This window comes from Rhinolophus sinicus, linkage group LG02 (assembly GCF_036562045.2).
Source record: "Rhinolophus sinicus isolate RSC01 linkage group LG02, ASM3656204v1, whole genome shotgun sequence".
Classification (NCBI taxonomy): Eukaryota; Metazoa; Chordata; class Mammalia; order Chiroptera; family Rhinolophidae; genus Rhinolophus; species Rhinolophus sinicus.
Window position 1 is genome coordinate 145693388 of NC_133752.1, and position 13197 is coordinate 145706584.

At 40.0% G+C, this 13197-nt stretch overlaps 2 protein-coding genes across 3 annotated transcripts in view; one reads left to right on the plus strand and one right to left on the minus strand.

The window, feature by feature from the left end:
• Positions 1–173: 173 nt before the first annotated feature.
• On the minus strand, positions 174–2738 carry ORMDL2 (ORMDL sphingolipid biosynthesis regulator 2). The gene is made up of 4 exons (XM_019742362.2): positions 2611–2738; positions 1537–1711; positions 1219–1370; positions 174–654 (listed from the first exon to the last, which is right to left on the minus strand). Exons 2-4 carry the CDS (start codon positions 1708–1710, stop codon positions 519–521), a joined length of 462 nt encoding a protein of 153 aa, XP_019597921.1. The 5' UTR covers position 1711; positions 2611–2738; the 3' UTR covers positions 174–518.
• A 169-nt stretch (positions 2739–2907) lies between these two features.
• The window catches only part of SARNP (SAP domain containing ribonucleoprotein), a 47107-nt gene continuing 36817 nt past the window's right edge, over positions 2908–13197 (plus strand). For both annotated transcript variants that reach the window (XM_019742373.2, XM_019742372.2), the window contains exons 1-2: positions 2908–3059; positions 11822–11921. In XM_019742373.2, coding sequence (XP_019597932.2) covers positions 2913–3059; positions 11822–11921 — 247 coding nt within the window. In that variant the 5' untranslated portion in view covers positions 2908–2912. The remainder of the gene's footprint in view (positions 3060–11821; positions 11922–13197) is intronic.

Consider the following 13197-nt stretch of genomic DNA (forward strand, 5'->3'; position numbering starts at 1 on the left):
TTTTCTCATTTGAGAATCTTTCTCTACTAAGTGTTAGCTGAGAGTGAAGGGAACCTCCTAATGGACTGAGGGAGAGGGGATAAAAAACATCTTAAAGTCACTATTCCATCTTTTTCCCTAGTCTTATGAGGACATCTCCCTACCCTTCCTGCTGACCAAATCATAGCCATATCTGGAAAAAAAAATGTCTTTATTATAAGGAAAACACACAGCAAAACAGAACTGGAAAGTGGTGGGGGTGGAAGATATGGAAAAACGTAATCACCAAACAAGCTTCCCAAACATGGCTTCTTGCTGTGGAGGAGAGTGATTTGTCCTTTACCTCACTGACTTCCTTGATTCAAAGAAGCCTGCTCGTAGAAGGGCTGGGCCCAGGGAGCCCCATTTCCCAACCTGTTCTTTTCCTGGGAGTTTGGGAAAAGTTGTATAGTTCTCAGGCCTTCAAGATATAGAAGACGGTATGGAGAAGGGAAGGATGTTACAGCCTTTTGTTCCACCGTCATCCCCAGCCCCATCCCTCAGTATTTATTGATGCCAAAGAGACGAACCCCATGGAATTGGGGCAACTTAGGCAACAGTACGCTGAGCAGTGAGACTGTGTTGATAAGGAAGTGAGCAGCATCATACTTGGTGTAGAAGCTGGCTAGGAGGTAGCTGGGGAGAGAAGACATAGGTAGAGTGAAGTTGGTTTTCCCAGTCCATATTCATGCCTTTCCAGTGACTTCTATTTTAAATGACCAGTTTTATTGCATGTAGTTCTAGGATATCTGAAAATACTCCAGCTATATCAACAGTATTTACTTTGGGGTTGGGGAGATAATCAGTTAGTGTGTTTTTTAATTGTTAATGACATGCAGCAAATGACAACTGAAGCAGTTTCAGCCTGTATGACTGTTAAACGAGTCCTTTTTGCTTCTGCCCCCCGGTCAGTTTTCAGAGATTTACATCAGTTCTGGCTTGATTTGTTCACTTCTTTTGAAGTGTAAAGTCATTTGGTTTTACTTGGCTTTCTCAGTTCCTTCTCCATTCTCCAACCACCAAGGAGGAAGCAAGGAATGCCTGATTACTGCCTTTTACTTTTTACTGTACTCCCTAGATTTAGACCTACTATGCCATATATTCAAAGGGTCTAAATGAGTAGTCTGCTTTTTTAAAGCTTCCCCATGGGCCTTTGTACCTGACTCTTGGAGTATTTCCCATATCTACCCCTGGACTCACAGTACAATAGGAGAGATGCTGAGGAATTTGCGGGAAGAGGTAAATTGGAGCCCATAGTCCATCTGTTCCCAGTGTGTCAGTAGCCGAGCCTTTCCTTGGTCAGGGGTCTCAAAGGGTGTACCTTTCACCGTATGTAGGAAGACATACATAGCCTGGGAGGAAGGAAGGGGGCAGTGTGAAGGGGCAGAATATAGTCCTTTAGCCCAAGAATTATGCTAAGAACCCAAAAGGAAGACATATGGCAAATAATTGGGGATTTTCTTTTGTTTTTGGTTGGGAAAGGCCTGGGGTGGGTATAAGATGTGGTTTAGTGCTCACCAGGTTATGGATGACGTTGGTCAGGGTCCAGACAACGGGAATGCTGAAGAAGGGGATGCTGAGTAGAACCACATGCAGCAGTCCTACCAAGATGATGTAGGCCAGCCAGATGCCCCTGCTATTCATCACTCGAGTGTTGGGGTTTACTTCGCTGTGTGCCACCCCCACATTCATCCTAACATAGTGAGGGATCAGGCAGGAGTCCACCTCAATTTCCTCTTAAGCCTCTTTGAGTTTGTTCCCCCATGCTGTCTCCTGAATAGCCCAAATCCCCTGAACTATATTGGGAATGAAAGAACATCCCCATCACCCACAAAGGGAAAACTGAAGACTTGCGGGGGAAAACCTTAAAAGGCAAGAAGAGGACTCTACATCTTAAAGACATATTATGCTAATCTTTATTCTGATCCTTACACTCAACTGTAACTTGAAGGAGTAAGCCTAGGCTTGGGTTACCTGCTTCAAGGAACAAGAGCAACAGAAGTATCTCACTTTACTTTCCTGAAGAAGTTAGTAAGGAATCAAGAGGTTACATACACCCAGAATTCCAGAAGAGGGTCTTGAGAAACAATCAAGGAATCACTAAGGAGGGGTGAGGGGTAAAGCTACTTCTAATGCCCACTTTTTCTCTGGGGCTTCCCTGTCCTGTCTCTCATCCCCTTGGCACGTAAGCTGCCAGCATCCTAATTCCTTCTCTGAAGCACCGGGCCATGCAAGAATTTGTCCAGGGTTTTTGGATTGAGCTAGGAAGGGATCTGCGTTGAGCGCCTGGAGAGATGGAGCCTAGCTCTGAGTCCAAGGGCAGCTCTGATTGTCTGAACTTGGCTCTATAAAATCGTGCTAGCTCTAACGTTGATGATGCCTCATTAGGAAGCAGCTTTTGCCCACCCTTTCCTCAAATTCATTAAATCTTAATATTGAACCTGCCCCATGCTCCTCCCAGCTTCCCTCTCGTTCATCGGCTCTCCACAGCGCTCCTCTCGGTATTTAACTCGCCGCCGCTCCACCCCGTCTCCCCCTTTACCTCCCACCATTTTTCCTCAGCACCCTTTTCAGTCTCTAAGCAGCCCCTACCTGCCAGCTTCAGAAGCCCGTCGGCTAAGGGGGCTGGCGCTCGCTTCTACACCCGCGGTCTCCAGGAAGCAGCCGCCCTCGCCTACCTGCACTCTTCCTATTTGTGAAGCAATTAGCGCTGCCGCCACGCATTGGTTGGCGGTCTGCAATGGGGACGCACAATTGGTCGTCGTTTCTGTCGTTCAGAAGGTGCAGAACCCGCCCCTCCCACTGCCCCACCTTTTCAGAGAGGTGGGGAAAGCTGCCTAGAGGAGTGAGAAAGACGCCAGCTATTGACTAATGGGAATAGTTGATGGTATGAGATGGTAGTAAGAGTGGCAGTGATTGGTCAGCCCTGGTTGTCTGCGCCGAGGCGGGAGCTACCGGAGGCGGAGGCAGCGGGTGGGGGCCTACTGGAGTGTAGGGGTAGCAAGATGGCGGCGGAGACGGTGGAGCTCCATAAGCTGAAGGTACCGTGAAGGGGGGAAAGGGCTGACTTGGACTGTTCTAGGGGCTGAATTCTGCCGCGTGTCCTGTGCTTTTTCTTACGTGTCCTCCTTTCAGGATTTTCCACTTTTTTTCCGGCTTCCGGCGTAGTTCTTTTCTTTTGTGTCTCCCTTCTTCCCTACTACGCCTTCCCTAATTTCCCATGCTTCTCACAGCTTTGCTGTATCTGTACTTGTTATTTCGGCTCCCTTCTTCATTGTTGTGTGGTTCGTCACTTCTTCACTGGGTTGTGTAGGAGCCTTCAACCTGCTTTCCCTCCTCGTTTCTCGTCAAACCTGCATTACGTCAGTGGTCCCCTCCTCTTTCCCCATGCCGGACCCAGGACCCCTTTTTATTCCCTGGATTGATGCTTTCCTAGCTATTGTCCCAAGCTGAGATTCCCGTTAGCAGATGTTGGCACATTTATGTATTTCTATCTAGGTCTCAAACATCATCCAGAAAATACTTTCACTCCCTTTCTTTAGCTGGGGTTAATCCCCCTGGGAGAGGGGGGGCTTTGAAAGCTGAGGAGAGGCCTCAGAAGATAGGCTTCCCCATAGGAACTTGGGGTTTGGGATACCTTGAGAGTTAGTAAAGGCACGGATAGCTCAGATGTAAGTTTTTCGAGTTCTCTCACGCGGTTCTCCGCCGACCAGCATCTACCCCCTCCTCCCAACGCCAGAGAGACAACTCATTTGTAACTAGCAGTATTTTGGAAAAACATTTATAAGGTTTTTCTAGGGTTATCTTTTCTAGGGTTACATTTCTAGGGTTATCTCCGCCCCATTTCCTATCGCGGATGGACCCTGCATCTCTTGGTATCACCACTGGGTGACGCCTTCAATCACAAGCTGTTTTGTGTCTTTTGGGAATCTTGGTAGCTTTGAAAACCATTTAGATTATTATTTTCCTGGAAGGAAAGAGTAATTTATTTTAGGGTGAATTAGGGGAATATCTTGATTAGTTGTCCATTTGTGGTTTCACAAGTAGTTTTCCATGAAATGTTTTGGTCATGTCATCCTGGGAACCTTGGACAAACCAGGCTGATTTAAGTAGCTGAAGCTGAAACTGATTCTTTAAAGCTTCTTGAATTTAAAAACAAACAAACAAACAAACAAGAAAAGTAAGGAGAGTAAGGGTAGGGAGAGGTCCTTTTAGTCACTTACTAGTTGACATCAATTAGCTTTTTTGTGAAAACTGATAGGTTTCTTACTCCTGGATTCTAAACTGTACTTGCGGGTTTTTGTGTTATCCTGGAGTTACTGTTAACTTGACGGTACTAAAATGCGTAGGTTTTATTAGTAGTCTCCTAATATCACACGTAAAAAAATTAACCACCTCCATTGTATGTACGCTTATACAAATTATGTACTACCATACTGTTGTGTAGGTTATAAAACATACACGGAAAAGGAATTTTTGAATGAATTGAGGTAAAAAAGAAATATGAATAGAGGATCAAATATTTTCTTTTCTATTAGTCCCATTTTTGAAACCCCTGGAGTAAGGCACCAGCCTTGTGATTTGCCTTTATGGATTTTGTATTGGTTTATGGAGTTCCATGTTCCATAAAATCTGTATTTGTTAGGTCTATATTAAATTTTATTTTGACTGGATAACGTACCCTGACCTGATAGTCTAAGAGAACATGAGGCACTCCTGACAGCCTAAAAAGGATTCAGTCTTTTAATCATATTTGCTTGTCTTTGCTTTTTCTCTAGAGCACTTAACCTTTTGGAGGTCACAGATATCTTTGAAACTCTGATGAAAGGTATGGACCCTCTCCCCAGAAAAAGGCATGTACACGAACTTTGCATGCGATTTGAGGGGCTTCATAAAGCTACCTTGTAGCCCTGAGGAGTCCGTGGACCTCTGGTTAAAAACCATTGCCTTTAATTCTGACTTCCAGGACAGTTAATGTTTGGTTCCACTGTTGATCTTGATGGAGTGATCCTGACTTTTGGGTTGACTTAGGGTTTTATCCTTTTTTAAAACCATCTTTCCATTTTTATAAAGAGATTTTGGACTTTTAGAATGGAATCTCAGCGGAAAGGAGCAAGCTTTGAAGTAGGAAGGAAAAATATTACCTGAATTGATACGTAAGTCCACACCAACTGCAAATTTCTCAAGATTTTGTAGAAGTACCGTTATTCTAACACAGTTGTAAAGAGAGATGAAATTGTGGGTGAAAATGCTTTGAACTGTCGTGGTACCAGATTTCTAATCAATGATGAGAAAAGGAGAGGAGAGAATGAGAAGGGGGTACTAGTGCCACAGTGTTGAAAAGCAGTGAGACGTATGTAGTATTGAAGCATAAAGTACCTATACGTTGGTGGCTGAAGATGGTTTGTAAAGGTAACTGGGTGAATTGTGTGACTATAAAGATAGAGAGTGATTTTGAAAAGGACCTTTAAGTTGTGTAAGTAAGGCATTTGTCATGAAGACAGAAAGTGGGGAGCCTTTGGAAATTTGAAAGGAGCTGATGTGATCCGTGTGTGTTCCCTTGGATGGGATCTGGAGAGGGAGAGATTTTGCCAGTTACGTTTTTATTACAGTAGTCACTCACCTGGTTCAAACCTTTTAATCTTATACTTGCCAATCTCTCCAGCTTAACGTTTCACCCACTCCAACCACAGAGTGAAGGCTCATTAATTGCTAACAACTTAAATACTATTTAGCATTTACTATGTGGCAAGCACTGGTCGAAGCTATTTATATACATTAACTGCTTTGATTCTCACAATCACCCTGTAAAGTATAATAAATGCCTCTGTTATCCCCATTTCAAAATGAGAAAAACGGAAGCTCAGAGAGATGAACTGAATAACTTGCCCTGTGTACCATTGCTAATAACTGGTAGATCAAGTCCAGGCAGTCTGTCCAAAACTCAAGTTCTTAATCGCTGTGCACTACTTCCTCGCCTTACCTCAGAACCCAGAACCTTTACCCATGCTTTGGCTGTAGTGCCCTCCCGTCGTCCACATCTTCATCTGATTAACTACTAGTTGCCCTTCAGATATCATTTACCCAAGAAATCCTTAGGTAGGATAGGTTCTCCCTATCCACATACATGGTCAGACAACTTTTTAAATGCTTTCATAGGACACTGTACCTTTTTTTTTATTAGCTAAGGATTATGTATATGATCTTTGATTGCCTTGTTTCCCTACTAGATTGTAAGCTTCATGTGAGCAAGAACTCCTGTTTCACTTATAATTACTTCCTTATATCTAAGTTAATGCTTGACATGCAGGGACTACGCAATAACTTTGTGAAGTGAATAAACCTAGTAAGAGCTGAAATAAGAGATGGCTGTTAGAAAGGGAATGAGTTTGAAAGAAATTTGGGATGTAGAATTGTAAGTATTTACCGCTCAGTTATATGTAGGAGGAATGAAAGATGACTCCAATATTTGAGTAGTGATACCTTTAGTCTTGGTTGGGAAGAGAAGAAGCCAGTTTTGTGCAGGGGAGAAGATAAGTTCTGTTTTGGTAGTCAGTTGGAAATGTGGGTCTCCTGCTCAAGAGTTTAGAGATGATAATAAAGGTGTGGGAGTTATTAAAAAATACATTTATGGAGTGCCTACCGTGTGCCAGCTACCATAGGTGCTTTCCGCGAAAATAAGATCTAGCCGGACAGTCAGCTCTAATGTGTCTTTTGGAGCAAAAATTAATATAAGACCTGGTCTTATATAAGACCCAGTATTATATTATACTATACTATTACTATAATTATACTATATTATACCGGGTCTTACATTAATTTTTGCTCCAAAAGACACATTAGAGCTGATTGTCCGGCTAGGTCTTATTTTCGGGGAAACAGTAGGAAAGCAGGATAGGGAGTGGGAAGAGGGTATTGTAATTTAAAATAGTGACTAGGGAAGGCCTAATTGAGAAGGTGATACTTAAGGCAGAGATTTGAAGGAGGTGAAGTCGTGAGCCTTGTGCAGAGTGTTACAAGAGGATTTTATAATGATCGTTAGGACTCTGATTTTTACCCTTAAAGAGATAGGAAACCAGTAGAGAATTTTTGATTAGAGGAATGACATATTCTGACTTAAATTTTCAAAAGATCACTGACTACCAGGTTGAGAATAAACTATAATAAGGCATGAGGGCTGCAGAGTTTTTACAATATGTACGAAAGAAAGACCAGAAAGGATTAGATTCTGGATCTATTTTGAAGGTATTGCTGACAGGATTTGTCAGTGATTTGATTCTGGGAAGTGAAAAAGCCTTTGATACAGTGGAATGAGAAGGCCAAAGGTGGAATCTTAGTGAATATAGTATTTATAGGGTTGAGTGGAAGAAGAGCTAGCAAAAATGTTGAGGAAGGAGAGGTAAGAAGAAAACGGAAAGAGAAAGAGAGGGAGATAGAGCATGCACATGAGAGCAGTGTCAGTATCTTGGTAGTTAAGATTAGGCTTAAATCAGAGAGACCTGAGTAGGTACACTGGCTCCACTATTTTCTAGCTGTATGATTTTTAAGCAAATTATTAAATCTCTTTAAGCCTCATTCTCTTAATTTATAAAATGAGATCATAATACCAACTACATAGGTTTGTTGTAAGGATTAAGTGAGGAAATCATATTCAAAGTCCTTTTCCTGGCATTAATTAGTACTTGAAAATAAATTTGCGTTCCTATTGTATGAGATATTATAAATTATATGAAAAGTCTCTCCCTTCAGTTTACAAGCCAAATCACGAGATAACAGATGAGAAAGATTTGAATCAAAATTCAAGATTGGTAATCAGAAGAAATCACAGGGCAATAAATGATTAATGTTAAATGTATTGTGTGGTCCCTTGATTGGTCCTTTCTCTGTAGGTTGAATAAATAGAATGGAAAATGCCTTATTGATACTGAAAAATAAAATTTTTAGAAACCAATTTACAAGTTCACAATTCTAAAGGTACAAAAGGATATATGGTAAAAAGCTTCCTTCCTTATACTTATCCTCAATAAGTTTCTTCCCAGATTTAACTAATGTTAACTTCTCTGTTTCCTGTCCAGGCATCTTCTGTATTTACATCATTTGTATTGTGGGTGTGTGTATGCTGGTGAACTAGTTTTTACATTAATATTAAAGTTAGTATCCTGTATACAATGTTTTATACATTGGTTTTTAAAAATAGCGTTATTGAGATAGTCACATACCATACGATTCACTCAATATATCTTGCTCTTTAAGTATGTTCTTTTAAAATATTTGAACGTCAAATGCATATAAAAATGGTAAGATTTGATATTATAAGTTGTTATTATTTGAGGGTTTCAAAGGTTTTTGTTCTACTCACATAATTGTACTAAAATGAAATGTGCTAAAAGAAATGACTTTTTTCAGCTTGTATGTTTTTACTTATTTATATCCCTTTTGAAATAATGTCCTGGTATATGAGCCTGAGACCTGGGGTCAGGGACTGGGAGGGGTGGGGGCTGAGATTTCAGTGACCAAAGGCAGTGGCGAGGTCAGTGATCAGCAGTGATGGATGCTATCCCTGTAAACAACCAGTTGTACCAACCTTTCAGCTCCAAGTCTAGATCAGACCATATCAGATCAGCATCCTGTGCAAAAACCATTGCTGACTGTTGGTTTCCCTGTCATCTGGAAGTTTTTGTAAACTGTTGCCTGTATCTAGGCACAATTTTAGCAAAGAAGTAGAAGGTGGGAACAACTCTATTAGAAAGCTGAACTTGGAGTTGCCTGAATATGTAACCAAAAAATGTTATTTAAACCAGGAGGGGAAGGAATTGAGGCTTCTGAGGAAGATTAGGAGTTACAGGAAATAAAGAAGCTGTATTGCTTTGTAGGCAACCAACATCCTCTACACACACAGACATACACACACACGCACACACACACACACACAGAGACACAATGATATATTTAAAAAGTTAGGTGATCTCTAAGTACTGAGGTTATGTAAGATTTATTTTCCTCTGTACTTTTCAGAATTTTCAAACATTAACGATATTTTCATATCATTTATAGCATTTCATACAATAGGATCTCAAATTTATTTTCAAGTACTATTCATGGTGAGCATCATACTTTTATAACAAACCAAAAATCTTTTAAAAGTATAACTAAATTCAAAAGACTTGTTCTCCAGGACGCTGAAAGAAAATAAAGAAATAAAGATTTCTTGCTTAGGAAATGGACTTTAGAGATCATTAGAGTCTAGATTCTAGATGTGATACTATTCAAGGTATGGCCCACAGGTCAGTACTTGTCCGTGAACTGTTTTTTACTGGTCAGTGATGAGACAAGTTAAAAAAAAAAAAATGAGTAAGGTTTTAGAAATTTTTATAGCACTGACATCACTGCTACTACATCCAAGTGTATGATCATTTTTCTAGTAATTGATTTCATTGTTTTTTACAAAAGTATCTGTCCACGACCTGGTTGGAATATTATAAAATGTTGGCAGCCCTTTCAGTCTACCTATTTAAAAATACATTGATCTGTGAAAGTCAGAAATCTGAGGAGCAATGATTCTGTCTAATATTATCTATTAATAACACTTATAAAGTGCTTACTAGCTGCCAAGCACTATTCTGAATGTTTCACGAATTTTTTTTTTTAACACACAAATTTTTTTTTTTAATTGGGGAAGATGAACAGGACTTTATTGGGGAACCGTGTGTACTTCCAGGACTTTTTCCAAGTCAAGTTGTTGTCCTTTCAATCTTAGTTGTGGAGGGCGCAGCTCAGCTCCAGGTCCAGTTGCCATTGCTAGTTGCAGGGGGCGCAGCCCACCATCCCTTGTGGGAGTCGAGGAATCGAACCGGCAGCTTTGTGGTTGAGAGCCCACTGGCCCATGTGGGAATTGAACCGGCACCCTTTGGTGTTAGGAACACAGAGCTCCAACCGCCTGAGCCACTGGACTGGCCCTGCAAATCTTTACTGGTTTAATCTTCATAACCTTTCGGTATAGGTACTGTTGCATTTATCCCCATTTCACTGGACACAGGCACAGAGAGGTGAAGTTATTCACCCAAGTTTACACAGCTGTGAGTGGTAAAGCTGGAATTTGAACCCAGGTAATCTGACTACAGAGGCCACATTAGACTCTGCAGCCACTGCAAACTTTTAATAGGTGACTGTCTACCATGTTTCTCAATAGAGGGTGCTATTGGCTTGTTGCGTAGGACAGTTCTCCACATATTATCCCTGCCTGCCTGCCCCACTCAATTGAATGTTCCATCTGCCCAGTTAACTGTGAGGGAGAGAGAGCTTCCATTCTCCGTTTCCAAATGCTCCCTTGGTTGGAAACCTAGAGATGCCCGGCATACTGCCTTAGTTGTAAAGTTCTTTATTCTGGTGGAATCTGCTTTTAACTTCTGGTTGGTATTAAATCTGTACTTCAAAACAAGTAAAGTCTTCTTTCAGGCCAAGTGTCTCTTTGTGCACTGATCTGCGTATAGGATTTCTGGAGCCTTCCTTTTCTTGCTGTTCTCCTTGGATCAGTATATCATTATGCTTCTTAAAATAAGAATCTAGAGCCCAGTAAGGCTGTTGCATCATGTAATACAGTCTGTTTTTCCGTTACCCATAACCTAGAATTACTTTGGTAGCAAATCATACTGTTAACCCTCTCTGCACTTTATCCTTTGAGTTACTGTTGAACTAAATCTTGCTCATCTGGTTTTTGAACAATTTATGTTTTAAATAGATGTGTAGTACTTTATAGGTAAATCTTATTCTTTCTAAATCGAATCTTCATTTTGGCTCATTGTTCTCCCTGAAGAGTCCCTGTTCCCCCAGCTTAATTCTGTTTGTAATGCATCAATCCTTTCTTCTTCTATTGTCTGCAGAATTGACAAGCATACCTGTTATATGTGTAGTCAAGTTACCGATTTTAAAAATCTTCAACAGAACTCTGTGGCATGCCATTAGATATATTTTCCCCCCATTTTAACATAGATCTTGTAATTGATTCATTGTTGACATTAAGCTGGCTAACACATTTATCTAATTCTGCAGTAGTTAGATTTGTGTGCTTATATATGGTAGATTGTAGTAAGGATCTGGGATAATAGTACGAAGAATCTACTTACATATATTTAGATTTTCTAGTTAAAGATTAATTCCGTGCTATCTGATACAGTAATTTTGGGGGAGGGAAAAGAATTTTTTTCCCCTCAGAAATGGCTAAAGATTTATAATGATACGTAGTTGCACGGGTAGATCAGAATTTTATTAAAGTAGGATGTTTATTCTTCATCATCTGTTAGAAAAGTCCTCTTGCATATTGAATATTGTTAGAGGGAAGTGGACCATCTTTGTGGACTTAGAGGCTCGGTGGGATTAAGGGCAATCATTTGAGATCGAACTTTCTTTTTCTTGTGAGAACTGCAGTTGACCCTTGAACAATGTGGGTTTAAACTGTGCAGGTTCACTTTTATTTGGATGTTTTTTAGTATATACATACAATACTGTAAATGTATTTTCCTTAATGATTTTCTTAATAACCTTTTCTTTATTGTAAAGAGTATAGCATATAATAGTGTAACATACAAGTGTTAATCACCTGTTTATGTTATTGGTAAGGCTTCCAGTCAACAGTAGTTTATTAGTAGTTAAGTTTTTGGGGAGTCAAAAGTTAGATGCGGATTTTTCACTGCATGGGGGGTTGGCACGCCTAACCCCCATGTTGTTCAAGAGTTAACTATACCTCTTTTTTCTCCCATCAGGTTCATTTTGTTAACTAAGAAAAAGCTTTATTCTTTTTCCCCAGCTTGCTGAACTAAAGCAGGAATGTCTTGCTCGTGGTTTGGAGACCAAGGGAATCAAACAAGATCTCATCAACAGGCTCCAGGCATATCTTGAAGAGCATGGTGAGTGCTTTGTGGAGGCAAAGCGTGATATGATTGAGGGGGTTAATTTTTAGTTTCTGCCATGTGGAAGATTTCTTTTTCTTTAGGTTGTTGGTGATGTAAGCTCTTAATTAACTATATCAAGAAAACTCTTGGTCATTCAGAACAGTGATTATAATGCAAAGAAATGCTCTGCCCCTTTTTTTAAGATGCAATTTTATTTCAGAAAAGTATTTTAAAGGAAGTATGGTAAATCAAGTCTCATTAGACTGAGAATTGGAATATTTGAATTCTAATTCCTCTTGTGCCAGAAATTTGCTAGGTAACTTTGGACAGTCACTATTTATATGGCTTACTGTTTACACTTGTCTGTTCTGATCTGTGAAATGAGACAAGTGTCTCCACCCTTGAAATCCATAAACCTAGATAATCTCTGGTTTCCACTATCTCTGACATTCTTCAATTCTGCCTTTTTAAAAACAAATAAAAAGAACTTCATGGAAGGCATAGTATCATCCCAGATTGTATGAGTTCCATCTTTAATTTTTATTTATTTATTACCCTTTATTCCCATTCCTTTCATCTCAACTCCCTTTGTCCTTGTAAATCATGAAGTGTTGTTTGGTGTACAATTTTTTTATGTAATTGGCAATGAAGTCATAGCCTTGCTTTATTTCTCACTTTTTTCTCTAAGTACTGTGTGTTTTTAAAGATGTATTCGTGTGACCTGTGGCTGTGGGTTCATCTAGTCTATTGATTACGATTCCTTCTTAGTGGACTGTGATGTATGGAATCCACCACACTTGAATTCACCCAGTGACAGACACCCATATTGCCTCCTGAACTATTTTCATGTTCCCTTATGTTCCTGTGTGATCTTTCTGAGATATATACCCAGGAATAGGTTGCTAATTAATATCTATTCATAAATGTATACTTAATATATAGGAGGACTAAACACTGCCAAATTGCTTTCCAGATTTGCTATATAAATCTATACTCTCCTCAGTGCACAAGGGATCTTGTATCTTTTCTACAAACCTAAACTTGACATTATCCTATCAAGTGGCCTGATTTTTGCTAGTCTGCTGGTTGTTTCAATTTGCATTCCTCTAATTATTAAAAAGCTGAAACATTTCTTGTGCTCATGGTTCTCCGGGTTTCTCCTTTGCTCATTTTTCTTTTGAGGTTCCCATCATTCACTTATTAGTTTGCAGGCATTTCTTTTCTATTCTAGTAACTATTCCCTTGTTGGTTTTAGACACAAATATCTTCTTTATCATTTGTTTCTGTTTCC

Bases quoted from the DNA above. Each gene is read 5' to 3' on its own strand.
- ORMDL2 (XM_019742362.2), bottom strand. From the start codon at position 1,710: ATGAATGTGGGGGTGGCACACAGCGAAGTAAACCCCAACACTCGAGTG. The intron at 1,371-1,536 runs GTGAGCACTAAA...CCTTCCTCCCAG, and splicing joins CCAACGTCATCCATAACCTG to GCTATGTATGTCTTCCTACA. The intron at 655-1,218 runs GTGAGTCCAGGG...TTCTCTCCCCAG, and splicing joins AGCATCTCTCCTATTGTACT to CTACCTCCTAGCCAGCTTCT.